General features: G+C 67.0%; 3 protein-coding genes across 36 annotated transcripts in view; 1 reads left to right on the top strand and 2 right to left on the bottom strand.

Annotated features, from left to right (window-relative positions):
* Positions 1-391: 391 nt before the first annotated feature.
* Positions 392-21,273, bottom strand: TNNT3 (troponin T3, fast skeletal type). Of its 27 annotated transcripts, none has more exons than XM_080815885.1 (14): positions 21,174-21,273; positions 14,756-14,792; positions 14,093-14,110; positions 12,834-12,881; positions 11,464-11,478; positions 8,911-8,929; positions 6,315-6,360; positions 5,499-5,615; positions 5,321-5,398; positions 4,921-5,034; positions 4,726-4,835; positions 4,506-4,596; positions 3,451-3,491; positions 392-1,181 (listed from the first exon to the last, which is right to left on the bottom strand). In XM_080815885.1, exons 8-14 carry the CDS (start codon positions 5,580-5,582, stop codon positions 1,127-1,129), a joined length of 573 nt encoding a protein of 190 aa, XP_080672011.1. In that variant the 5' UTR covers positions 5,583-5,615; positions 6,315-6,360; positions 8,911-8,929; positions 11,464-11,478; positions 12,834-12,881; positions 14,093-14,110; positions 14,756-14,792; positions 21,174-21,273; the 3' UTR covers positions 392-1,126. The 27 variants fall into 27 exon arrangements, with proteins under 27 accessions (XP_080672011.1, XP_080672025.1, XP_080672022.1 ...); XM_080815899.1 differs by lacking the exon at positions 21,174-21,273 and adding an exon at positions 17,754-17,983; XM_080815896.1 differs by lacking the exons at positions 3,451-3,491; positions 21,174-21,273 and adding exons at positions 2,823-2,863; positions 17,754-17,952.
* A 269-nt stretch (positions 21,274-21,542) lies between these two features.
* The window catches only part of LSP1 (lymphocyte specific protein 1), a 36,657-nt gene continuing 32,758 nt past the window's right edge, over positions 21,543-25,441 (bottom strand). For 5 of the 8 annotated variants that reach the window (XM_080815868.1, XM_080815870.1, XM_080815874.1 and 2 more), the window contains one exon: positions 21,543-22,061. The gene's annotated coding sequence lies outside the window, so the exon portion shown is untranslated. The remainder of the gene's footprint in view (positions 22,062-25,441) is intronic. The other 3 variants (XM_080815869.1, XM_080815875.1, XM_080815872.1) reach the window with 1 other exon arrangement.
* PRR33 (proline rich 33) lies at positions 23,383-24,738 on the top strand (the record flags this gene model as incomplete). Its single annotated transcript, XM_080817868.1, has 1 exon — positions 23,383-24,738. One exon carries the CDS (start codon positions 23,383-23,385, stop codon positions 24,736-24,738), a length of 1,356 nt encoding a protein of 451 aa, XP_080673994.1.

The raw sequence follows: 25,441 nt of genomic DNA, 5'->3' as shown, positions 1-25,441 counted from the left end.
CCGATGCTCCCCTTGCATGCCCACCGTCGAGCTGGCCGGCTGTAGAGGGTCTGCGTACAGGGGTGGTGTGTGGAGTTGGGGTGTACGTACTGGGGGTCACGAGCGTGTTGGCAAACTGGTGAGCCCCACGTGGGGTGTGCGTTCACGTGGGGCTCGGATATGTGTGCTGGGGCGGGCTTGCGTGTGTGCATGTGCCGTCTGGGGGCTCGCCCTTGTTGCTGGGATCCCCCCCACGGCAGACCGGGGGCACGCTCCCTCCTTCCCTGCAGTCCGCGGAGCCTTCCCGGAGGGGAGGCTCCGACTCTGGAAGCCTCGTCCGTGAATAGTCCGCTGTGCGAGGCTCTCCGTCTCCATCCAAGTTTTGTGATTTATATTTTCCATAATTCTGTTTGGTCAGGATTTTCACATTTATTACACAGCTGTGCACTGTGCTCTCTTACGATATAGACAGAGCGGTCTGTGTCTGCCGAGTCTGCCTCTTGACACGTGCTTTCCTGCTCCTTTCCTTGGAGGCGAGAGGCCCCTCAAGCTGTGTGCACCCCCTTGTTCTTGACGCTGCTTCTGCCCCCACATTTCCAGGGGACGCCTGTAAGCGCTCCTAGTGTGTTCCCGCTCCCCTCCCCCCAGACCCTCCAAAGGCAAAGCTCTTCTGCCCCAAACTGGCTGCAGAGTGCGCTCAGGCGCTGAGGGGCCGCTCTCAGGGCGCAAAGACCTTGGCTGAGGTGCAGATCTGAGGGTCAGAGGGCCTTGCGGGCCGGGGGGCGAGCAGACGTGGAAGCCACTGGCAGAGCCGGGCAGGGTGTCCCAGTCCCCGCGGAGCCATGTGCCCTGACCCCTAAAGGGAGACCCCAGTGTCCCTTGGGCCCCCGACCTGCGCTTCTATCCTCCTTAACCCGCCCGCGCGGCCTCTCCTCCAGGCCGTGCCCCCCAGAGCCCCCCCGTCCGAGAGCCGGTGCACACTTGGGAAGGGAGTCCGTCAGCTTTATTCACAGACCCCAGGACATGGGGGAAGCCAGGACAGAGACGTTTGGCGGGGGGACCTCCGCCCCCAGGCGTGGAGGCCGGACGCCGCCCCGCGGGCTGCACGGGCCCAGGGTCGCTGCCTCTGGGACCTTCTCTGGCTGTTTCACTTCCAGCGCCCGCCGACTTTGCCCTTGGCCGGGGCCCCGGCTTTCTTGCTACTGCAAAGGGAAGCCAGTGGACCGTCAGCGGCTGGGCGTCTGCGCCCCCGGCCCAGCCCCTCCTGGCCCCCCGCCCACCCCCAGTCCTGACAGCTCAGCCCACTCAGGCCGCTATTGGGGCCAAGCGTCCAGTCTGGCTTTGAAGCCCCAGGCACACACTCCGAGCTCCAGTCACTCACCTGTACCTGGCCCGGCTGGGCCGGGGCGCCGTGTGCTGGGACGGTTAGTGTGGTTAGGGGAGGGACCAGAGAGCACAGGACACCCTCCAACCCCTGCCAGGAGCTTGGGCTCCAGGGACCTCACCTTGGGTGGACCCCAGGCCTGCCAGGGAAGCCGTCTCTACAGGTGGCTCTCATCGCCCCTGTGACTGTGGCCTGGGGAAAGCAGCCCAGGTCACAGCCTCCTGGGGCAGGAGAGGCTCTAGACAGTCAGCGGCCCAGGGCCCTGACTCCTGGCCACCAGGCCAGGCCTGGCCGACTCAGGGCCTGGGAGGCCTCCGTCCCAGCCCTTCAGTCCCCTGTTAGAGCCGGACCATGGGGCGGGGAGGAGGTCAGCACCCTGCAGGGTGGCCATCCTTAGGAGCCTGGCCCTGTCTGTCTGAGGCCACTGCGCACCAGGGAGCCAGGAGGGACCTGGGTGCTGGGTCAGGGTCCCGCGGGTGGGGAATTGGGTGTGTGGGCCCCAGGAGCCGACTCCGTGAAACAACTTCTGGCTGGTGGAGGCCATGCAGTTCCCAAGGCTGCCTTCGGGAGAAGCCCTGGCCCCCGTGGCCGTGCCCGTGGCCCGAGTCCTGCAGGGGTCAGCCTGAGAACACTTCCACGCATGCACACACACACGCACACGCATGCACACATGCTGGCACACACGTGCACACACCCGGGAGGGCTCTCACGGGGCCCACATCCACTGCACACAACAGAGCCCAGGGAGGAGGGGGTCACCTTCACCCGTCCCCCAGGCTGGAGAAGTCCAGCTCCGGGAGCAGGAAGTGGGCAGGGGCAGGGGAGGAGGGAGGGGAAACCCCAGTCCAAGCAGTCCTGGGGACACTGCCCTGTGCGGGATGGGAACCAGCCCTGCGACCAGGCTGGGAGGCAGCATCCCCGAGTGGGTGAGGTGGGGAGCACAGGCCCTTGGGGACAAGCAAGGTGCGGGCCTCTCTAGGCCCCTCCCAGCCGCTGTGCTGTCCTGGAGCCCGCAGACCCCGGGGTGACCTTATGGACAGAGGGTTCAAGTCCCGAGGAGCCAGAGGCTCCCCCAGGGCTGCAGGGAGAGACCCGTGACAGAGCCCGGCCTTCTGACGGCCCAGACCAGCTCACCGCTGAAGTGGCACTGTGAGGGGACATCTGGGAACCCCGCCTGCCTTTGCCAGGCTGCGGGGGGGCTGGCCCCGGGTCGCCCACGTCCCCACGGTCGGCCTCCTCCTAGGCTCTGGGGGTGAGGAGGGGGCAGGTGGAGGCCGCCGGTCCAGGGGCGTGGGGCCCCGACCCGCGGCCTCCCTCAGCTGCTGGTTAGTCTTGATCCTGCTCTGCGGGGGGCCGGCTGCCCCCGGGACTGGCCGAGATCGCGGGGCCCAGGGGCAGGCCGCGGCGGCCAGCCCCAAGGGGCCACGTGCCCGGCACCGACCCCCCGAGGGCTACTCACTGCTTCTGGGCCTGGTCGATGCGGCTCCTGAGGTTGATGATCTGCGGACAACACGGCGACTTACCTGGCGGGTCAGGGCAGGGCCAGGCCGGCTGTGGCCGGCGCACCCTCCTTCAGCGGAGCCCGGCCACCTCGCCCGGGCCACTCGCTCCTTTACTGTGTCCTGGCTCCTCCGGGCGGGAGACGCCAGCCCTCGGTCCTGGGGACGCTTGCCTCTGACTTACTTGGGGTGGCCCGTGCCGGAGCCCTGGGCCAAGACACACAGCAGCCCTGGACCGGCCACTTACCTGCGGCAGGCGGCGGGGTGCGGGCGGGGCGTGGGAGGGGGCCGGGCTGGCAGGGCCCTGGGGCTGGTGGCTGCGAGCGATCAGCCCCGTGGCCCCCTGACTCCATGGCCCAACGACTCTCTCCTTCCCACGGCCTGGCGGAGAGGCTCGGGGGAAGGCAAGGCCCTTCCCCACCTGCCAGCGAGGGCCGCAGGTGCAGGGGAGGAGGTGGGGGCAGGAGGCCGGCCCCCGTAGTCTCCGTGCCCACCGCTACCATCCGCAACGAACCGGCATTGCCATGCGGGAGGCTCACTGCGCAGTGCACACCACGAGCCCGTCTAGGGTGGGCTCTGGCTACTTACAACTTGGCCAGCATCTCCACTCTGGCCCGCATGTTCATGATCTAGAAAGACCGAGATGGTTAACGGGCTGGGCGCAGGCTGAGGCTCCGGGGCCTTGCTGTGTGCTGGGCTAACCTAGGCCTGGGCCCTCGTGGCCCTTCCAGACCCCCCGGAGACCCCCCGTGGGTCGTGTACACGTGTGTCAGGAGGCAGCTTGTCCCTGAGTCCACCCCGTGGACCCACACCTGCCAGCCAGCCTTCCCAGGGGACCATGGGGAGAGGGCAGTGCCGGGGCTGGCACGACGGTCCTCCCCTGGTAGAGGTGAGCAAGCTACAGGTGAAGGCCCGCTGCCCTAGGGCACGGCTCCTGCGAAGGGGCCGGGAGTCACCCGTCACTGCACACCCTCTATCTTGGTGGCCTGTAGGGATGGCCACAGGAGACGCCCCTCGGGTGTGAACTGTCTTCCCCCAGGGACCCGGGAGGACACTGAGGGGCAAGGGCTGTGCCTATGATGCGGAAGCTGGAGGTGTCTGAGTTTGCACGGAGCAGGTTGGTTCCCAGGACATTTCCTGCTCCCCAGGCCCCGCAGGGCCTCCGAGGGGACACTATCTGAACAGGACTGCCGTTTTGAGCTGTGTGTCCCTCCCAGGAAACTCTAGGCAGCCACCCCTGAGATGATCGAGCCCCAGACCCTTTTCCCAGCTGCTGGACGGGGGCCCGAGGAGGTGACCGCTCAGGGACCGAGGCTGGGTCCCCAGGGGCTCTGAGGAAGCCGATGTCTCCGCGGGCACGGCTGGGACCTCACTTTACAGAGAAGCTGCATCCAAGAAACCCACTGGCACAGCCGGAGGGGCTTTCCGCAAGCCCCCGGCCGTTCAGAAACGGGACCGCAAGGCCGCTGGGCCTCTGCTCTGTCCTGCGGCCCTCAGAGCAGGGCCAGTGGCTCGGGGGCACAGAGGCGGGCTCAGAGGGTGCCCCAGCCACGGCCGCTGGCTTCTGGGGGGGCCGAGGTGGTGGGGACTTGTGGGGGCGGCGGCCCCGGCGGGCGGCCGAGCGGTGAGGCGTCCGCACTCACGTCATACTTCTGGCGCTTCAGCTTCTCCCCAAACTCGAACTTGTCGGTCTCCAGTTGGTAGAGGGTGTCCCAGAGCTCCTTGGCCTTGTCCCTGGGAGGGGGCGAAGGTGCCGCTGGGCCGGGCAAGCAAGGGAAGCAGGGCCCAGGCGCCCCGCTGGCCGCCGCGGAGGACCAGGGCAGCCTCCGGGTCCCCCCGCCCCCGCCCCCGCCCCGAGCCTACCTGAGCTTGTCCTCGCTGAGGTGGTCGATGTTGAGCGGCTTGCGCCTCTCGGCCAGCACCTTCTTCTTCATCTCGCGCGCCGTCTGCTTCTTGCCTCTCTTCTGGTCGGCCTGCGGGGCACGGCGGAGGGCCCTGGCCTCAGGAGGGGGCCCCGCACGCGGCTGGGCGGCGGGCGCGGCCGGGGCCGGGGCTCACCTTGGCCAGGTAGCTGCTGTAGTTGGCGCCCATGGAGGACAGCGCTTTCTTCTTCTTCAGGTCGTCCTCCGCCCTCCGCTTGGCGTCCTCCTCCTCCCTGCGAGCTTTCTCCTCCTGCGGAGACCCCAGCCTGCGGGCCTCAGGGCCGGGCTGGGCCTCTCTGGCGCCGCCCCCCCCCCCAACGGGGCAGGTGTCGAGGACCCACCCTGGGCCTGGCACTGTCCGAAGGTTCTGCAGGACGTGGGGAACCTAGCCGGCCCCCCCCTCCCCGGTCCCTGGCCGGTGTCAAGGGGACGCTCGGGAGGACAGGGAACCTGTCGGGGCCGGGGGTGCGGGGCCGGGGTGCGGGGCCGGGGTGCGGGGCCGGGCTGCGGGGCCGGGGTGCGGGGCCGGGCCTCACCGCCAGCCTGTTCTGGCGCTCCCGCTCCTTCTCGGCGCGGATCCTCTGCTGCTCCGCTCGCTCCGCGCGGCGCTTCTCCTACGGCCAGACCCAGAGGAGCAGGTGGGCCCGGCCCCGCCGCCCCAGTGTCCGGGCGGCCCCCCCTCCGCCTGCTGCCGCCCCCTCCCCCGGGACTCACAATCCTCTCCTTGAGGGCGATCAGCTCCTCTTCCTCCTTCTTCCGCGCCTCAAAGTGGCTGTCGATGAGCGCCTGCAGCTCCATGAGGTCCTTGTTCTGACGCTTCTTCTGGATGTCCTGTGGGTGGAAGGGGCCCCTCCTTGCACACCCCACCCTGCCCGGGCCACCGTGCGGCAGGCGGTCCCTTCCTGGGCCCCGGCGGGGACGCCCTCCCTCCTCTGGCCACCGTGAAAGCCGAGGGTGACAAGGGACCTTTTGCCCTCACCACATCCCCGTGGCCACTGCACTCCTGGGGGCCAGAGGCTGCCAGATCCCTCAGCCCCAGGGTAGGATGGGTGCCCTCCCCGTGGGCGAGTCCAAGCCCTGCAGAGTCCTGAGGTCATAGCACCCCTGGGAAGGACTGGCTCTGACTTGGCTCTGTTGTCACCCCCAGAGATGCTCTGCATGGGCCAGACACAAGGAAACTGGGGAATGAGGTAGTTTGTTGGGTGATGGATGGACGGACGGATGGATAACCGATGAAGAAGAGGATGGGTGGAGGGATGATGAATGGGCGAGTGTGTGGATGATGGATGGGTGGACGGATGGATGGACGGATGGACGGATGGGTGGGTAGGTGGGTGGGAGAGGAGGGAAGACGGGCGTCTGACACTGCGGGTGTTTCCTCTGGTCCAGAAATAAATTAAGGCAGAATGGCCTGCAACCAGGAAGGGCTAGCTCTGGCTGCGTGGGAACAAATGACCTTCACGGGTCTGGAGGCTGAAGGCTAGGGCTTGGGTGGTGGAGGCCATGTGGATCCAGGTCCCATAAACTTACATCGAAGTCTACTTTCTCCCCTTCCGGGATCTTAGGAGCAGTGAGTCTGGAAGAAGAGAGAGGCTCACGAGCGGGAGCAGGCGGAGACGCTACCAGGGGGCTGGTCGTCCTGCCCTTCCCCTGGGGCCCCCAGCTGAGGACCCACTGCCTGACCTTTATTCTGGTCAGATGTATAACCCATGGTCCCCAGAGTGGCCTGACCCCTTTGAGGACGTTTCAGTCTCTTCACGTCCCTCCGTTTAGCCAGCATCTGGACATCGAGAGGGCCGTTTCAGCCCCGGCCTGTGCAGGAAGGGCACTCTCGCTTTCTCTCTCAAAGAAAGAAAGAAACACAGCCAGGCCAGGCCAGAGGCAGCCTGGTCACTGCAGGCCCCCGAGGGGTGTTGGGCTCTGTGGTCGGGAACGGCTGTCTTGACCCTTCCCGGGTCTCTGACCCCTCTTGAATCTCTCCTTCTGGGGACCCGAAGGAGGGGGGCTGGGCAGAAAGCAGTTTGGGGAAGAAATGAGACCCTGGGACCCGGCCGGCTGTAACCCGCCATCAGCCCCGGGCTCGGCCCCCGCGCATTCCAGATGGAGCAAAGAGTTAAAACAGCAACACGGTTTTTTCAAAACAAGCCACAGAAGGACGTGGAACTGAATATGGACCCAAATGCTGGAACAGGAGAGGCTTTCCTAAGCTCAGAAGCCCCAGAACGTCCCGCTAGGGGAAAGACAGCCAGACGACTCCACGCAAATGAAAAACTTATGTATGTGAAAAAAAAAAAAAAAAAAGCAAAAATTGAAAGGGGAAAAAAAAAACCCCAACCCAGACTAGAAAAATATTTTCAGCAAGCACAGAGAAGACTTATATCCTTGTGCACGCGGATGGCTGAAAACACGTGGAGACGTCCGTGCAGCGAGATAAATGGGCAGGAGGCGCGCGCCGCCAAGTCCCGGGAAGAAAGGCGGCCAGTGAGCGGGCGCGCGGGAGGTGCTCCTGGAGCCCTCGGAGGCGCGCGAACAGAGCGGCCCTGAGAGGCCCCCCTCATCCATCAGTGTCCCCGGGCCGGGCGGCGGCGGCGCGGGGTGCAGACCCGCTCACGTCCGCGGCGGAGCCCGCCCTGGCACGGCCCCGTGGAGAGCAATTTGGCCGCGAGCGCCAGGAGCCTGAAGAACGCTCGCACTCTTTGACCCGGTAATTCCAGTTCTGGGAACGCGGCCTAGGGAAATAACCCGAAAGACGGAAAATGCTTTCCACCCGGCGTTATTTATGATAGTAAAATATTGGGGGAAGCTTTAATGTCCTGCAGAAGACGGACGGTTAGAAAAATTATGGTTTGTCCAATTCATGGAATATTATGTGGCCATTCAAAATATTTAAGAAGACTATGTAAAAACACGGAAAAATACTTATGAATAGTGCTAAATTTTAAAAAAGCAGAATGGAAGGTTGTATAGACAGTACGATGTTTGTAAAACAGCTCAGAGTTTAAATCTTTTTTTCCGAGGCCGACGCACGGAAAGAGCGCGTAAAATTCCTCCCCGGGCCTTCCCGCAGTCTGGCTGGCGGGCTGGGAGAGTTATAGACGATTTTTTTTTTCTTCATTGGACTTTTACGTATTTTCCAAATTTTCTTTAATGAGGTGTTTTATTTTCATAATGAAAACACAAACATTTTTTTAAAACTAGAAAATATCTGGGACCCAGCCGCGTTATTCAACATTGCTGAAAAATAAAGTGCAGGGCACGGGAGCGTGCTGGCCGAGCCCTGGGCTTGCCGCAGGGCCCACGGACCCCCGAGGGCACCCCAGGTCCGGCCAGACCGTGCAGAGCACAGGCGGGACACTCTGCGGGGCGAGGACCTGAATCACACACCGTGTGCCCCCAAGTGCTCGCCCAAGACGAGACGTCAGAATCGACGGGTTAAAAAACAAAATCCCTGAAATCTTCACAAATGGCTAAAATGAGGGAAAGGCCCCCCCAGATGAGGAGGACGGCGCCCGGAGGCCCTGGGGCAGTGAAAGATGGCAGGTCCGCCGTGGTTCTGCTCGGAAGGGGCCGTGGGAACGAGACCCTCCCTCCCGCTGCCTCTCATGGCTGCCTCTCAGCTAGGACTTGGGGGCACCCGGTGGCAGGCCAGCAGCCGCAGGGGCAAGGGAGCCCCGTTCTCTCTACCCCATGTCCCCCAGTTCCCTGCCCTCCCCCGTCCTCCCTGGGCCCCCCGCCTCCTCGCATAGGGAGTCCTCCTTGCCCACGCCGGACGGCAGGGCATAGCCACGCCCTGCCGGGCCCCCAGAGTTCATCTTTGCTCCTTGCTGGCGAAGAAGTGCCCCAGTGAACTCTGCTCCCCACCTGTGGGAGAAGGCACCAGCCGCCCCAAGTAATCCCGCTTTCATCAGGACCCTTCGTCAGACGCCTAGAGCTTTAAACACCAAATCAAGGAGCACAGGCGCGGCCACCTTCCCTCAGGGGGTTGGGGTGCACTCTCCACGGTGCCCAAATGCGCTGTCTTCCGTGGGACCCCAGTTTCTCAGGTGACCTCGGTCTTGACCTCCAGGCCTCCCACACTGCCCATCCCCCACACCTGGCGTCCAGCCCTGCCTGGGCCTGCACTCACCTGGGTCTTGGCTTCTCCTCTGGCCACCACAGCGGGCATGGGGAAAGGGAAGAGAAGCGTGGTGAGTGGGGCGGCCCGCTCCTGCCCGTAGACCCCTGGGGGCACCCCCGCCTGGGGGCTGGGTTTCCTGCCTCATGCCCACCCGCTTCTCCCTCCGCAGCTGAGCCTACTGCCCATGCTCCTGTCCTGCCGGCAACAAGAGAAGGTGCCTGTGGGGTCCCAGGGGGAGAGCTCAGGGTGCGTGACCCAGAATGTGGCCCGGGAGGGGGAATGTGGGGGGAAGGAGGGATTGCCAGCCAGAGGCATGGGGTCCTCAGGGACCAGTAGGGCAGGAGGAAAGGAGGTGGTCTGATGGGAGGTGGCAGACACGGGGACCAGTGGCAGGGCAGGAGGCAGCCCCTTTCCAGGCCCCTGGTCTGTCCAAGCCTGCTGGCCGAGCCCCACTGACCACCCCGCTTCTGTGTGGGGGCACGCAAGGCCTGGCCCGTGGAGTCCCATGGCGGGACGATCAGGCCTGACCCCGGGAGAAGAGGAGAAGAGGAACACAGACAGGCGGGCAGTGGCGGTATGGAGAGCCAGTGGCCATCCAGACACAGTCTGGAAGTGGTGTGGCCAGTGGACCCGTGGCCCTGACCTTCTCCGTCCTCCCTCTGCTCCTCCACAGTGGCGGTGGGCATAAGGGCATACACAGGAGAGAAGCCAGCAGGCTCGGGGCACTGGGGGGGGGGTGCTGGGGGGACCGTGGGGGCAGCCCCTGGGCCCCTCGTCCCTTGGTGAGCACTGGCCTGGACCCCATCAGCGGTCTGCTGTGTGGGGAGTGGGCAGAGGCGCTGGCTGCTCCGAGGGTTTCCACGGGGACCTGGCGGAGCCCACCCGGGAAAGCTGAGACCCTCCCTAACACTGGACCCGTGGAGCCGGGGGTCGGTCCCTGCGGCCCAGGCTGGATTGCCCCGAAGGTGAAGGGGCTCCTGACCTCCCGGGAGACGAAGAGCCTTCTCTTCCTGACGTGGGATGCGCCCCTCCCCGCTCGCCCGTGGCCACCTCCTGGGGCCTGCCGTGTGTCTGTCCACCCAGGCCTCCAGGCCTGAGGTGAGCCCCCCCTTCCCGGGCCTGCGGGGGACTGGCTGCCCTCGCGTGGGGGTGCTTTCTCTTGAGGCACGCCTGGCCGGCCGGGTCACAGCCTGGGGTCGGCACAGCCCCGCAGGGTCTTGTGCTGGGCCCTTGGTCTCTGCTCCGGGCCCTCCGGCTCCCCACACCCAAGGAAGCCCGGCTGGGGACACAGGTGGGCCTCCTGCACCGCCTCCTCCGCCCGTGGCCGTGCAGGCGGGGGTCGGGGGGCTGGCTGCGAGCACACGGGCGCGTCCCCTCGTCTCCCGCTGGGCTCGGGTCCCCCTGGGTGCTCGGGAGCCTGCTACACGCCCATAGACGGCACCTTGGCTGCTTACAAGCGGGCTTGATGTCACTCTTTCCCCACACCTTGGGGGGCTGTGGCGTGAGGGAACTGAGCAAGAAAAGGGGGTGCTTTGGGGGCAGGAACCTCACGGAGGGGCAGAAGGAAGGGCTTGGTGGGGAAGAGGGGTGCCACTGAGGTGTGCTTGCCTTCTCCGGGGGCCTGGCCGGAGCCGCCCCGTGTGCAGGGGGCGCGTGAGGGGAGGCCGAGAGCTGGTGGGAGACGGGCCCCGCGCCAGAGCTCCCGCAGCGGTGTCTAGTCGGGGGCAGCCTGGCATCCCCCCGGCGCCCCATCTGCCTGTCTGACTCTCAGCCTCAGGGTGGGCTCCGGGGTCCCTGCTGACCGTGTGCCCCTACAGGCCCGCAGCCCCCTAGACGCCTCCCCCTGCACCGCGAGTGTCCACCGCCCCACACCGGGGCCGGCACATCCCTTCATCGTGCAGGCGGCCTCTCTGGGGCCCCGGGAAGGGAAGACGCTCTCAGGGCTGTGCTTGCGGTTCAGGGCCAGCCCGGAGGCCCCACGGCCCCGCCGAGTGGAGGGCCCCTGACTCGAACCCGTGTGTCCCCTGCCTCCGCCCCGGCACGGCCCACCCAGGGGCCCCCTCACGTCAGGATGAGACTGGCTGTGGCCCGGGGCGGGGGGGTGGGATGCGGGGCCTGAATGATCGCTCCTTTGCACGCGAGGCCCCTGGCTGTCCAGTCTTGCCACGGGCCTCAGCCTGACTTCCCGCTCCACCCGGCTTGGCCTCCACCCTCCCTCCACCCGCACCCCTCTGACGCCCTCTCTGACATGCCATCCCGGGCAGGGTGGAGGCGCCGTCCCTGTGTCTCGCCCTTGCTCTCCCCCAGGTCCAGAAGGCCCTAGTGGACCTCAGCACCCTCCTCCCCAGGCCGGCACCCTCTCAGGGCTCTGCGCTCCACCTCAGGGCCGGCCGCCCCCACCTTCCTGCCGGCGGCCCCGGAAGGGCCTCCTCCCCGCACCCCCGAGGGCACCCAGACCCAACCCTTCCCACCGTGTCCCCAGCCCATGGGAAGGTGGCGGGAGTCAGCCAGGGAGCGGCGCAGGGGGAGACGAGCGGGGATGTCCGCAGGGGCGGGACGTACCTTCTTGGACCTCCTCTGCGGGGACAGCACCGTGGGCGGGGGAGAGAGAGAATCAGCGGTGAGCCTGGGCAGAGGCTGAGGGCAGGGGCGGTGGGAGTGGGCGGAGGCGCGGGGTCCGAGCGGGACCACACTGGACAGAGGTCACACGGCCCCTCTTGTTCCTGCGCGGCCCGGACGCCTGCTCACCCCTACACGTGTCACTCGTGTGCACCGGCACCCACACGGGACTGAAGTCATGGCACATACCTGGTTCATGGACTTCATGGGGGAGGGAGGGCAGCAGAGCAAGAGGTCAAAGGAGGAAGGATCCAAGGTTAATGGGAGCACCGGTCGCCATTCGGGAGGGTCAGTGGCCGAGGACAGGGGGCAGGGGGCATGCGGGAAGCCAGTGAGACACGGTCAGTGTTGGCGGGCACTGCCGTCCCCAGATCCTGTTCCCGCCTCGCTGACCTGACAGGGAACCAGGGCTCAAGGGTGGCTCTGTCGGGGACACTGGGGTCCCGCCTGTCCTTCACCCCCAGGAGCGATCGGCAGGGGCTTATGGGCTCTGGCCGCAGCCTGATGAGGGGACACAGGAGCTGGCCGGGCAGGGCCCACAGCCCAGGGAAGCAGCCCCAGAGGGCACCGCACTTCCTGCCCCCACTGTCCTTCGGGTCCTAGCCTCTGGGGGCACATAGACCTGGGCGCCAGGCCCGGCTGCCCTGCCCACTGATCTGAGCGCAGGTTCCCCAACCCGCCCGTCGTCACCTCAGGGCCCGAGGAGGGGCCCACGGGTTGGGATATGGGGGGATGGTTGCAGAGTGTCCCTGCCGGAGGCTGATGGGCTGGACCTCTGTCACCCCGTGCTCACCCACCCTCTGGCCGGGGGCCCTGGCCTGGTCCAGGGGTCGGACTCAGCCGCGGGCTCTCAGTTCCCCACCCTGGGCCTGGGTTCAGGGCCGGTGAGGCCGGGCCTGTCCAGCAGTCCCACTGCCGACCCGGTCTCCCTGTGCTGGGGGCATGAGCCCCACCTGCAGCCCAGCCCGAGTCAGGGGGGCGCCTGGCCCTGGGGGACCCACCCCCGGTCAAGCGTTGGCCGTGGTTAGCGGGTGATGTTAGGGCCACATGTGGGAGTCCTTTGCTGGCTGGCACCTCGCTGCCTCCCTGCCCCCTCCCCCACCCCACGTGGCCTCCAGCCAGGCCAGGGCCCCACATGGGGACCAGAAGTCCTAGGTGCTCATACCTTCCTCATGGACTTCTGCGGGTGGAGGAGGCCGGGTGCACAGGCGGCGGGGGGAGAGAGGAGAGGTTAGGCCAAGAGCACACGGCATGTCCTTAGGGGGTGGGGACACACTGGGGGGAGGCAGAGCGCTGAGAGTACTTGTGGGGGCCGGGGTCTGGACCCCGCTTTCCCCACTTACCTTCCTCCTGGGTCTCCTCTGATGTGGGAGCAGTGGGAGCAGGAGGGAGAGAGGAAACAAGGAGAGTCATTTAGGGGTTCACGCGGGGTGGCGGGGAAGGAGGTCTCCGCCCTGGGAGAAGGGGCAGCTGGTGCCCTGGGCCGGAGATGGCGAGCCCTGGAGACCCGGGCCGAGACCCCGCCTCTGTCCCGTGACCCCCTCTGGGACCCCAGGGCTCTGGCTCCTTTCTCCCTCCTTGGGGTCTGGGCCCCCCAGATGGGCCTTGGGACCCCGCCGCCTGCCTGCCCACCCCGGCGTGGCGTGTCTTTGGTGTAGCCCAAGTCTGCTCTGCGGGGGATGGGGGTGAGGACAGGGGACGAGACCCCCTGTGGCAAGAAGCTCCCGGGAAGGCCTGGGCGGGCGACGCGGTCTCTGTGCGCGCCCGAGCTGACGTGGACGCTGAGGGTCTTGGAGGAAAACGGGGGTGGGGGACCCTTCCTGCCCGCCACGTGGCCTTCCCTTGGGGAAGGGGCGGCTCCCCAGGACCACGTGGCCCGCTCAGAAATGAGTCTTTCCACCTTTCAGCACAGAAAAAGAAATGTTTTTCTCACGTTGTTAGGGCAGCCAAGTGTTTTCAAAATATTTTCAAAACATAGCACCCGGCACGACTTACAGCTGAGCCTGCCCGGCGGAGTTGCGGGGACGCTTCCCCGGGTTCGAGCGCGTGCCAGGGATTTCCAGGGCCTCCCACCCGGCTTGAGAACCGCCTCTCTGCGCGGTTCCCAGGTGTGGCGGCTCCCCTGCGCCCCACACCTGCCCGGGCACGACTGGGAGGGTCCCCGCCCAAGACGGGCTGTGCGAGGGAGGGGTCTCCAGGTGAGCCTGGAGGTTAGGGCCCCAAGGCGGGGATGCTGGGAGACACGGGGACACAGAGATGGAGAGAGACAGGGACAGAAGCAGAGAGAGAGAGACACAAGCGGGGTCCACACAGCTCAGCCCTCGAGGTAAAGGAGGGAGAGTCGTGACGCACACATCCGCTCTGTCCGCAGGGCGTTACCAGGATGGGGATTAATGACGAGTGTGTGTCTGTTAGTGGACGCGGACATGGGAGACGAGTGCTGGTAGCAAGCGTTCATGCATGACAAGGAGGACAGGCTACGGGAGCGGAGAGCACAGTGGGGCTGAGGCCGGGAGCCGAGGCAAGGGGGCAGCCTGGGTTGGGGCGTGGGGCATGGGACCGGCAGCTTTACCTTCCTCCTCGCACTGCTCTGCAATGATAGGACGCGGGAGCCGTGTTAGCAGGCGGCCCCGGGAACCAGCCGCCCCACTCCCAAACCACCGAGGATGGGATGTAGGGAGCCTTGGGCCCCAGACACCTGGGGATTCCTGCTGGGACGGGGGCTGGGGGGCCAGATCCCCCTGGGAGAGCATGGCAGGGTCCCGGGCCAAAGGCTGCCCCGGACGGGTCTGTAGGGTAGGCTGGGCATACAGAGAGAACCACATCTTGGGATGTGTCCTGGGAGGAAGAGGGCCCCGGTTGCGGGAGCAGGAGTGGGGAGCCCGTGTTCAGAGGGGTGGTTCTGCTGCCCACGGCAGAGCACGGCAAAGCTCGGGCTTCCCACCAGGGCTTCCCGCCAGGCGTTCCGGAGGAGAGCCCCGCTGTCAACGGCCAGACGGGCCTGTGTCATGTGTGACTTGTGCACTGGGTGTGGATGTAGGGGAAAATCACTGGACACTTACCCTCGACCTGTTCACTGTTGGGGGCCGAGGGTTGGGGGGGGAGAGAGAGAGAGAGAGAATGGGTGAGCCGGGCTTTCACTCAGTGTCTCCCAAGAGCCCTGGGTTCTCTGGCCTCTGCACGCAGCCCCGGTCCAGGGGCCCCACGCGAGGCGGGTGGTGGCTGGGGCTGGTACTCACACTTCCTCGTCAGACATGGTGGCGGGGTGGCTTCTGCAGGGGAAGGAACGGGACCAGAGTCAGAAGGGCCTTGGTCTGGAAGTGCTAGAAGGGGTGAGCTCCTGGGGCTGGGGGTGTGAGGGACTCCAGGGACAGGGTGGAGGCCAGCACTCTGGCCGTGGCCGACCTCCTCCGCAGCACCCATCCCCCGCCCTCCCCGCCGAGCTCTGATCCCACCCCGCCCCCTTCCTGCCCTGGCTCCAGCCTGGAGCTTGGGATCCCAGGGTTGGACGGGATGTTGGAAGGTCGTGGCGTCCACCCCCACCCAGGGCAGACATCCTCTCTATAGCGTTCCCCGAGGGGGGTCATCCAGGATGCCCGGTGCCGGTCCAGGACAGTAGGGAAGTTGTGCTGGTGGGGCTCGGAGCCCGTTTCTTGACAGCCTCTGCCTTTCCCCGAGGCGGTTGAGGGGTTTGCTGGGACCCCCGCTCTCCCCGTGGACATGCTGGACCTTCCTGGGTCTTTGGGCCTCACCAGCGTCCTGACAGCCCTCCTGGCGTGAACCCAGAGCTCCCTTCCCCAACTGACGGTTTCCTGCAGGGACCCCACATTCTCCTACATGGGTGCCCCGGGAGTCCCCCACGGCCCCTGTGCTGTCCTCCCTCCCCAATCACAAGGGTGCACAAGCCATTCTCCTTGTCTCCCCTTCACTCCCGCCCAGAGGAGACTGGGCCCCAAGCTCACGGGGCCGGGGTCTGGGCTGTTTGCGCATTCCCCAGCCCGGGGCCCTGAGCAAAGGACTGCGCGGGCAGCCCCCTCTGGCCGCCCCCTCCCCCCCCCCCCCGCTTTCCCAGGCCCCGTGGCTGCTCTTGAATTTGTCACCGTCTGCAGGGAAGCTCCGTGCCTGGGCCCGGCCGCACGTGCGCAGGTGCGGCTGGGGCGCTCGGGGACCCCGGTCCCGTGAGCTGGCCTGCGCACCGGGCTGGGGCGGCCCAGGGCCTGGGAGCGCTCAGAGCAGCTGCCTCCGCGTGCTGGCCTGGGGCTCGAAACGCAGAGCTCGCGCCGGCCTAGCGCAGCTCCAGTGGAACGCGACCGTTGGGCCCCCAGCCCCCTGGGAGCTCTGTACCGGGAAACCACAAGCTCCTCATTGAAGCGTGTGTGTCTGTCGCACCGCTAAGGTGGGAACGGCTGTCGAAGCCTCCGGCCAGCATGTTAATTTTCCCAGAGCCGTTGAAGCTCCGTGCGACGTCAACCCCCAGATCTCTGCTCCCCGCACCCCAGCCCGAGACACGGCTCTTTCCTGAAACAGGGCTCTGCTGCCCCCTCAAGTTACAGCCTCTCGCCTGCGTACAGCGGGGGTCTCGGCCTCCCGGTGGGCCTTGCACTCACCCCCCGCCAGCCCCCGGGGCCACTCTCCGGGGAGGGAGGGTCTGTGACAGCCCAGGGCCTCGTCCTGCTGGCCCCCCTGACCCTGGCCGGGCCCTACACCTGTCAGCAGCCTCGAGAGGGGCGGGGTGACCCGAGCCCAGGGTAGGTTATTTTTAAGAAGCCGGTGGCAGCTGAGGTGTCCAGAAATAGGCTCCCGAATCAGCCAAGACGCCTCTGACCAGAAACCCAAGATGCAGGGAGGGGGGCTGAGGGCAGCCGCTGGCTCAGGTCTCCACCTGGCCCACTCCCCCGGCCCCCGCCGGCGTCCCAGGCCTGCCTGAGCTCCTGCACCTTGCTCTCCTGCTTTCTGGGCTGGAGCCCAGGGGGCGGCAGGAAGACCCCCGTATCCCCGGGTGGGGTGTCTGGAAGCCCCTTGTGAGTCGGGGCAGCAAACCCCACTGATCCCGGGAGAGGCTGCGGCTTCTCCGGGATCCTGCCGCTCTGTCCAGGGGAGCCCCGGAGGCCACACCACAGAGTGGCTCTGTCCCCCCAGCTCGCCATCTGTTGGGAGGGGCTGGGGTGGGGCGTGCTGGAGGGCAGGGGACAGCGTTTCAACAGTTGGGCAGGAAGTCAGATGTCCGTTTCATGCTCTGCCCTTGGCGTTGGGGGGTGGGGTAGAGGGAACATAGCCGCCGAGGTCAGACCTCCTTGGAGACACACATCTCCTTCCCAGGTGACCAGACGGGGTGGGGAGCAGGGAGTCCCCGCCCGGCTGTGTCACCCCGCACGGCCTCGGCCCCCATCCTATCCTGCAGGGGCTCCTTGCCCGGGTCTCCCCCCCAGCGAGGGCTGAGGGTGTGCAGAAGGAGCTGGTGGGTGAGGGTGCTGGGAGGGCAGCGCGGGTGAGGCCGTGGGGAGCGGGGAGGGCGGGCAGGGCAAGAAGCCTGGGCAGGGCCTCCGGGCACACGTGCTGCTCCTCCACGGGCAGCAGTGGGACGCGTCCAGGGCAGCGGGATAGATCCCAGGTCCCCAGTCCACCTTGGCCTGGCCCTGTTTGCTCCTGTCCTTGGCCTCTAGGAGCTGTCCCTGAAGCGCCCACCTCTCTCCGTGGAGCCGCTCCTGGGGTGCATCCCACCAGGTCACTCCTGTTTGTCTCTGCACATGGCGGCATTGGAGGCAACGACCGCTCGAGGCCAAGAGCCCTCAGCCTCTGAGGGAAGCTGGCCTGGGCCCCTGCACTTACTGGAGCCCCGTGGAGAGGCCCAGATGGCCCGGGGGCGGGGAGCCAGGACCCGGCACTGGGCGGCCCTCGGAGCTGTGGGCAGTGGCCTTCCGGGGGCCCTTTGTCTCGACCCCTGCTCCTCTCCCCACTTCTCCGTCCCCTTCCCTCCAGGGAGGCCCCTTCCGCCTTCTCGGGCCTCCCCGGCTGCCAGGCCGCGGTTTGGGACAGCTTGCCCGTGTTCGCATCCCAGAGTATCACCCTCCGTGCCAGTACCCTCGGGACCCTAGGTGGCTTTGTGGGTTCTCCAAGCTGCCGTGCTCAGAGCTGAGACGTGGAATCACGGTGTCCCAGACCCTCAGCACCCCAGAACCCCGGACGCGCCTCAAATGGCAGGCCGGCCCTGCCTAGCCCCGGGCCATACCAACCTGTGGCCGAGTCTGGAGAGAAGGCTGGAGCTCCCTGTGGACAGGACGGCCCAGACACTGCCCGCCCGGCTCACGGCCTCATGTTATAGTGACATTTGATCTTGCCCAGAAGGCCATTGGCTGGGGACTGGGTGGCCGGGCTCGTGGGGCAGGCAGGAAGGGGCCGTGCCCATGCAGGCCCCTTACCAAGTATAGGAACAGCAGAGGAGGAGGCCCAAGGAGGCAAGGATGGGGGGACGTGTGTGGAGAAGGAGACAAGGAAGTGTCAGCGTCTATTTTTAGCCCCCCCCCCCCCCCACACCCCCGGCAGCGGGCACATTCCTGACGGGCTGAGGAGGGCTGACAGGACGGACTGGGTGGCCCAGGGCTCTCAACCAGCCCTAGCCTGGGGCCCCGATGCCCCCAGCCCGGCCGCCGGCTCTCTGCGGCGTCTGGGGCATGTGTCCCTCGCCGCAGCCCCACCTGCCTCCTCCGTCAGAGCACGTGGCCCGAGGGCCCGGGTCCCCCGCGGAGTGGAGGGCTCTGCGAGTCCTCAGCCAGGCGTCTGCCATGTCTGAGCCCCGCGTAGTGCCCAGACCTGGGGCGTGCGGGACAGACGGGCCTGAGAAGTAACAGCCCAGGTAGGAGCTCGAGCACTGAGGGTCCTCGTCACCCCAGGGGCTGGCCCTCCCCAAGGCCAGGGCCACACCTCTGCCCTCAGCCTGGGAGCTCCCCTTCTGGGGGTCCAGACCGTGGGGGCCTCTGGCCCCGCAGCCGAGCTCCGCGAGCCGCTCGCTGCACGTTCCGCCCTGTGCTGGGGGGGCCTGGCCTTTCTGTCCATGGGACTCCACGTGGTACCTTCTGTCTTCGGGACTCTAGGTGGCACCGTCCGGCTGGCAGACATCTTGCCCGGGCCTCTGATGGTCCCCTTGCTTGCCCCTCAGCTAGCGAATCCGAGAGATGGAGAAGAGACACAGCCATCGGGCACCTCCTTCTAGACCTGAGGGCTCCGGGCAGGGGGCTGCCGAGCACGGACAGTGGGGTCCGCTGGACAGCTTGGTCCAGGGCAACAGCTGGTGGGCCAGCACGTGGGACAGGGTGAGCCCTGTGGAGACGCAACCGAGGCCCCTGCCCTCTGGAGGCTTCGAGTCAGGGACGACAGCGTGGCAGGCAGGAGACTCATGCCCCAGCCCCAGCGCCACAAGGCCCATGGTCCTCGGAGCCTTCTGGAAGGGTCCCACTAGCACCTCATTCAATCCCCCCAAACTGGGGATAAGGCCACAGGGACCCAAGACAGGACAGGCATACCTACAGGCATACAGCAAGGGGACACAGAGACCCTCTCCCACCTGCCCCCCCGAGGCCCGAGCTGCTGGGGACAGCCCTGCCCTCCTTCTCTGAGTGCTGTTCCCTCCACCTGTCCAGGTCCTCGGACCGGCAAGGGCTTGGAGGGCCACATGCCCTTGACCCTTGGCCAGCTCTGCCCAGTGGGGCCACCCGCAGAGTCCCTTCCGGGGAAGCCGCCAGGGTAGCTCCTTCGGGCTCGCCGTGACTGCCTCCCCCATGGGGGGCTTCTCCCTGGCTCTTGTCGCTCTGCTCGGAGACCTGAGGACAGCCCCAAACCTACACACAGACAGACATGGGCACACATGTGAGGACAGCACATTCTGGAGCACTTGGCCTTGTCTGTAAGCCGTGCTGGAGTCTGGCCCGGGAGGCCCCGCACGCACCCAGCCCCGCTCAGCCCACGGGTGCCCGGCTCCTGGGAGCCTCCAGCTGCCCCGTTGCTGGGGCCCGTGGTTCTTAGCAGCTGCACCTGCAGTGGCCCTGCCCGGACCCTGCAGTGGCCCTGCTCGGCCAGCAGAGGAGGGTGGCTGCCCACTCAGTGGCCTTGGCCCCTGGCAGGTGCTCTCCCGTGAATGGGCGAGCCAGGGAGCGGACGCTGAGGTCAGAGGAATCGCACAGGTTTTATTTTGGGCATCCGTGACCTCCTCCTCGGGGCACCAGGCCCGTGGTGCAGCGGGACAGTATTGAGCCGGCACTGCTGGACAGGCCGCAGGCCTCTGAGAGCCTTCGACAGGTAATCCACACCCCAGTCCACTGGGCCTGGCCCAGTTTGGGTGGGAGGAGAGGGCCGGGCAGGAGCCTGCTCTGGGGCCCGGAGGGGGTCTGGAGGCCTGGGGTGGAGGCAAGGGACGGGGTGACCCAGCCCTGGTTGGGGCGGAGGACTGATCTCCACCCCAGAAAGGGGTTGGCTAGGGGGACCTCGGGGACAGCTCCACCCAGGGGCGGTGGGGTGCGGGCTTCTGAAACCAGCAGAGCTGTTGAGGCCACAGAGCAGGGAGGAAGCTATGAGGAGAGGTGGTGCCCCAAATATCTTGGCTCCAGCAGTCTTCAGAGGTGACCCCAGGGTGGGTGGGGGGAGGTCAGGGCCCCCCACAGTCTGGGTCCTGGCCCCAGTTTGCATGGATGGGGGAGGCGGGGCCCGAGGGACCTTGAATGGGTTCTGGGCGCCCTCGCTGGTGCCAGCACCACCAACTTGGGCTCTGCCAGGCCACAGATAGAAGCTGCTGACACAGCACTTCGGGGACAGTCCTTCCCCAGCCCTGGGCACCTGCCACCCCACACACCCTGGTGCTCCTGCAGGACCTGTAGCGGACGGTCGGCTCCTGTGTCGGGAGCAGAGGAGTGGTGGGGCGGACGGGGCTCTCAGGCAGGCAGGACATCCCAGGCCAGGGACCCCTTGGGCAGAGACCATTCCGATCCTCCGGACCCTTTAGTGGGTAGGCCCTGACCCAAAGTCTCTGGGAGGAAGTGGCTTGCCATCACGCCGCAGTGGGGTCAGTGGTGCTCAGAGGCGTCAAGCCCTGGGTCCTCATCCCCGGGGCGCTGAGCAGGTCGAGCGGGGCCCGCGTGGGTCAGGGCCGTGTGGCTGGCTGGCTGGCACCATCCCCCCACTTGCCTCCCATCCCATGGTGCCAGCCACTCCGGTCCCTGCTCTGTGTCCAGCCCTGGACCTTTCATGGTCAACTCTGCTGCTGCCCTTGGACGTCCCATCCAGCTGGGTGGGAAGGGAGAGAGTGGCATGTCCCCTGGGGGACGTCCCCCCCACCCCCAGCAGAGCAGTCTCTGAGGTGGGCTGTGGTGGGAGGAGACGGCCGTGGCTTCGTGGAGTCTGAACGCTCCGGGGTTGGACCTATTTACCCCATCCTAGGGGATGCAGGCAGATTGCGACCAGAAGACCTCAAAAAATGGGCATTTGAGCAGAGCCAGGCCTAGAATGCCAGAGGCCTAGCCATCCTGGCCTTCGAATGGGTTCCCCAGATGATGAGGGCATCAGGGCCCAGGGATGGGGAGCACGGCCTCCAGCCTGTCTCCCCCTTCCCACTCTGGTCCACTCCCGACCCAGCCAACCATTTGTTCCCACGCATCCGTTCTCACGTTTACTAGCTGCCGTCCTCCCTTCCACGGTCCGTCCAAGCAACGTCCAGCACACTCACTACCAGCACACTCACCCGGCCTCCCAGCCAGCTGTCCACCCACTATTTATTCATTTTGTCCTTCTATTTATACGTCAGTCTGTCCACCCTCCATCCTCTCGCCCTTCACCCGCCCACCCATCCCTCCACCCACCCACCCTTCATCGGTCCTCCCACCCACTCATCTCCACCCTCCCGCCGTCCACCACCGACATCTGTCCATCCACTAAATCTTCACTGAGCATCACCCAGGTGCCAGGATAGGGAATAACCCCGAGGGGGGTGTTCTTTTGGGAGGGGACACAGTCTAGGGACAAAGACCAGAAATGCACACTGTTTCAAGCGCAGTAAAGTTTAATCAGGCCAATCAAGGGGGGAAGCATCACAGGTGCTCTGGGAGAGGAGGACCGGATCTCAGCCATCATGAGCGCCCGGACCGAAGCCACCATACACCTCGGATCCCAGAGGTTAACACTGCAGAAGGCCATGGGACAGGACAGGCTGTCTGAACCTGGAGGCCAGAGGCCTGGGGGCTACCACCGTCCAGGGTGGGTGGGGAGGGCTTTCCAACTGGGCTGACACCACTCCCTTGTCCCTCCCCCAGTTAGTGAACACAGAAGGAGCATTTGGAACACACGAGGGCTTTATTGCACTAGGAGGAGGAGGCTGCAAGCAGGGGCTGGGGGCCGGCTGGGGCCTGAGAATGTGGTGCAGGAGGTGCTGTCTCTTGACCTGGAGATCCCCCGGCAGGTGTCCTCTCTCTGCCCATCCTGGGCCTTCCTTGGGAACCGTTGGCCTCTGTGAGGGGTGGCTCCTTGGTCAATCACCAGTGACGGTCCCTCTCCTGCCCCTGCCATGAGAGGCAGAGTGGCGTCAGAGAGTGGGAGGGGAGAGAGGTCAGGGGGTCGAGGAGCAGAAAGGTGGTGATTATAGTGGGTGACGGAGGGGTGTGGGCAGGCCAAGTGGGCCATGGCAGCAGCTCTCGCGGCAGGGCCGGGGTGGGCTTCGGGCTGGACCCCCCCCCCCCCGCCCACCCCGAGCGTGGAGGTTGCTGCCAAGAGGTACCTGTAGTCTCAGGAGAGCTGAAACGCAGGGGTGTGTGGGAGCATGAGGCTGCGGTCTAGGGAGGGGCTACCTGCCCTGCCCTCCGTGCCGCCAGCCTGGCTCCGATGGCCACCTAGGCCCTGCCTACGCCCGCCCCCCCCAGGGGCAGGCTCCCCGTTCCAGCTGCCGAAATGCTGTGTCTGCTCCCACCTGGGAAGCTTGCTTCCCCGACGCTGGGCCCCAGGACCCCGAGCCTCTGTGGGACTCAGGGTGGAGGGGTTTCTGCCCATTGCCTGCTCGCCCGCTGGCCGCGCAGCCCCAGAGCGGAACCCGGCGTTCCCGCGGTTCCTGGGGTCCTGGGCCCCCAGAAGCAGGCGCAGCCAAGAGTGAGCCCCAGGCAGATCCGCTCTTGCCTGACAGAGCCGGCCCCCACAGGGCGGCGGCCCCAGGCCTCCTTCCTCCCACAAACCGGCCGGCCTCTGGCTTGGCCCAGACGCCATTTGTCAACGTCCTTGCAAGCACGTGGCGCCCAGAAACCAGGGCGGGCGGCTTGGCCAGGACCACCCCAGCCAGGATGTCTGCGGGAATATCCCATTTAGCGTAGCTCAGCGAAAACTGCTCCCACCTCCCGGCCAATCTACCTCTGATGATGCAGCCTCTGGCCGCCGCCCTCGCCGCTGGCTCGCAGTGGACGAGCCTGTGGTCTGACCGGCGACGGCGCGGCGCCCCTCACGCGTCTGCGGGCGGGCGCTCTTCGTGCCCTGGCCGGCCGCCGGCCCAGCACGTGCCTCCCCTTGGAGCGTTCCCGTGGGCCCCACGGCCCAGGCTGTGCACCGGGGGGCATCCTCGTCTGTCACCCGCCAAGGGCCCCAGGCCTCTGTGGGCGGCCTTCTAAGTCAGCGTGAGGTGCAGCCGCCCCACAGAGTCGCTGACGCAGACGGATTTGCTAGGGACGCCCCCAGTGGGTGCCAAGTGGTCGGAAAGCAGAGCCCCCGACGGTCAGGCGGGGACCCCTGGACCTCCGGGCCTCCCACAGAATGGGGGAGCCACGTGCCCCTTGCAGGAGGGGTGCTGGCCGTGAGGAGGGCTAGCCTGATGGCTGTCTCTCGCCTCCCCAGGGCGCGACGATGCTCATCGTGGCTGGCCTGTGCCCCCAGGGGCCCTCTGGACCCCCGCCGCCCCTGCTGCCCAAGCCGGGGAAGGACAACGTGCGTCTGCAGAAACTTCTGAGGAAGGCCGCCCGGAAGAAGATGACGGGGGCCGGGCCTCCTGTGCCACTGGGGGCTTTCCGCACCTCCCTGTCCCCCGTGAGCGAGGCCAGCCACGACCAGGAGCCCACGGCCCCGTGCTCCCCGGAGGCCCCACCTCCCGCAGAGGCCTCGCGCCCCGTGGCTGCCCTGCCACGCTCCGCCCGCAGCTCCGTCATCCGCCACGTGGCGTCACCTCTGCAGAAATGCCCGTTCCCCTCCAGCTTCACCCAGCGCAGGAGCCTGGCCGCGCACTCCAAGGCCACAGGGCCCCGGCTTGCGACCCCAGCTCCGGCCCCCGCCCGGCCCCCCAGCGGCCTCACACAGGTCTCGGCCCCCGCGGCAGGCGTCACCCATGTCAGCCACTTGCACATCCAGCTAGTGCCATCCCCACAGGCCGGGACCCCTGAGCCCTGGCAGACGGCCCCAGATGGGGGGCCTGGGGGGCAGAACCAAGACACAGCCCCGTGCCCTCCCGGGGCCCAGCCCCTGGTTCCCGTGGCCCACATCCGCCCACTGCCCACTGAGGCCCAGGCTGCCAGCCCCTGGCCTGAGGCGCCCCCCGCACCCGGGCCGCCTCCAGGCTCTGAGGTCTCGGGGCCCAGAGAGGCCAGCACTCGGGTTGTGCTGCCCGTTGCCCCTACCTCCTGCTCCCGGGGACCCTCGCCTCACGAGCCCGCCCCCGAGGGCCCTGCTGTGGAGCCCTTGGAGGGGCTCCCCGCATCCGGGCCTGCGGCTGAGGCTGAGCTGGGCTCCAGACCCCCTGGGGCCTCACCCCCCGCCCCACTGTCAGGCCCGCACCCGAGCCCTGTCCCCAGGGTGGCTCCCAAGCCCCAGCTCAGTGGCTGGATGCGCCTCAAGAAGCAGCTGGTGGAGGGGGCGGAAGCGCCCCCGTTGCCGGGGCCGGAGCAGAGCCCGGAGCGCGGGGAGCAGGCGGTGACAGCCCCCGTGGGCCCAGCGTCCCGGCCCCTGGCCTCCCGGGCCTCCAGGATGTGGGACGCGGTGCTGTATCGTATGTCGGTGGCCAAGACCCAAAGCGGCCCCGCTGGGCCCGAGAACAGGGCTGGTGCCCCGGCTGGCCTGGGCCGCCTGCCCTTCCTGTGCAGGCCGCGGTTCAACGCCCGGAAGCTGCAGGAGGCGGCCCCCCGGCCCCCTCCCACCGTCCGCCCCGTCCTGGACCCGAGCCCCAAGCCCAAGAACTTCAACCGGACGGCGGCCGGCTGGAGGCTCCAGTGAATGGCCCGGGTGGCCCCAGGGCCCAGGACCATGGTGCGGACTGAAGAGGGACGGGGGTCCGGGGGAAGGCCGCGGCCACTGAAGAGGACGCTGGGGCCAGACGGACGCTGGGCAGCCAGGAGGGGGCAGGGCAGGCGGGTGGCGGCCTGAAGGAGGGCAGCAGAAGGGCGATGAGGCTGGGGGCAGGTGGGGTGAGGGTGGAGGGGTCCGTGTGGGGGTAGAGTGTGGGGGCTGACGGGGGAAAGGAAAGCGGGGGGTGGGGGGGTCGACCCGCATGGCCGGCCCTAGGCTTGGGCCCTGGGGCAAAGAGGGGCAGGGGTGCGTCCGGGGTCCCGAGGGGCTGCAGGCAGGCAGGGAGGGTCTCTGAGCCTGACGTGATCTCTGAGGCTCGTCAAGGCGGGGAGGATTCTGGGGCTCGCTCTGCGGCACCCCCACCCCTCGCCCGCCGTGAAAGTCTGGGGACAGATTGACATTTGCTGTGCAGAGTGGGACCGGTCGGGGGAGTCAGCCGTAGGTGGGCACCAGGAGCTGAGGCAGAGGCTCCACATTTCAGGGAGCCGGACCCCAGGCCTTGTCCCTTCTGGTGCCCACCTCGGATTCCCTCACCGAGGGGCCAAAGCATGAGCGGGGCTCACTGCTGGGAGGTAGGGGACGGTCTCACCATCAGTCAGGAGCTAGCTTCGCTGGCCAGGTGAGGAGGCTG

Source organism: Martes martes (assembly GCF_963455335.1).
Source record: "Martes martes genome assembly, chromosome: 10".
Lineage (NCBI taxonomy): Eukaryota > Metazoa > Chordata > Mammalia > Carnivora > Mustelidae > Martes > Martes martes.
The sequence above is the reverse complement of the archived record's forward strand: the minus strand, read 5'-3'. Positions and strand labels throughout refer to the sequence as shown.

What these genes read in the sequence shown, in the direction of transcription:
- TNNT3 (XM_080815876.1), bottom strand. Translation starts at nt 11,727, where the DNA reads ATGAAGTCCATGAACCAGGTATGTGCCATGACTTCAGTCCC. An exon ending in GGGAGAAAGTAGACTTCGAT is followed by an intron (nt 5,616 to 6,314) that starts GTAAGTTTATGG and finishes TTCCACCCACAG; the next exon opens with GACATCCAGAAGAAGCGTCA. An exon ending in AGCGCCAGAACAGGCTGGCG is followed by an intron (nt 5,035 to 5,320) that starts GTGAGGCCCGGC and finishes GGGTCTCCGCAG; the next exon opens with GAGGAGAAAGCTCGCAGGGA.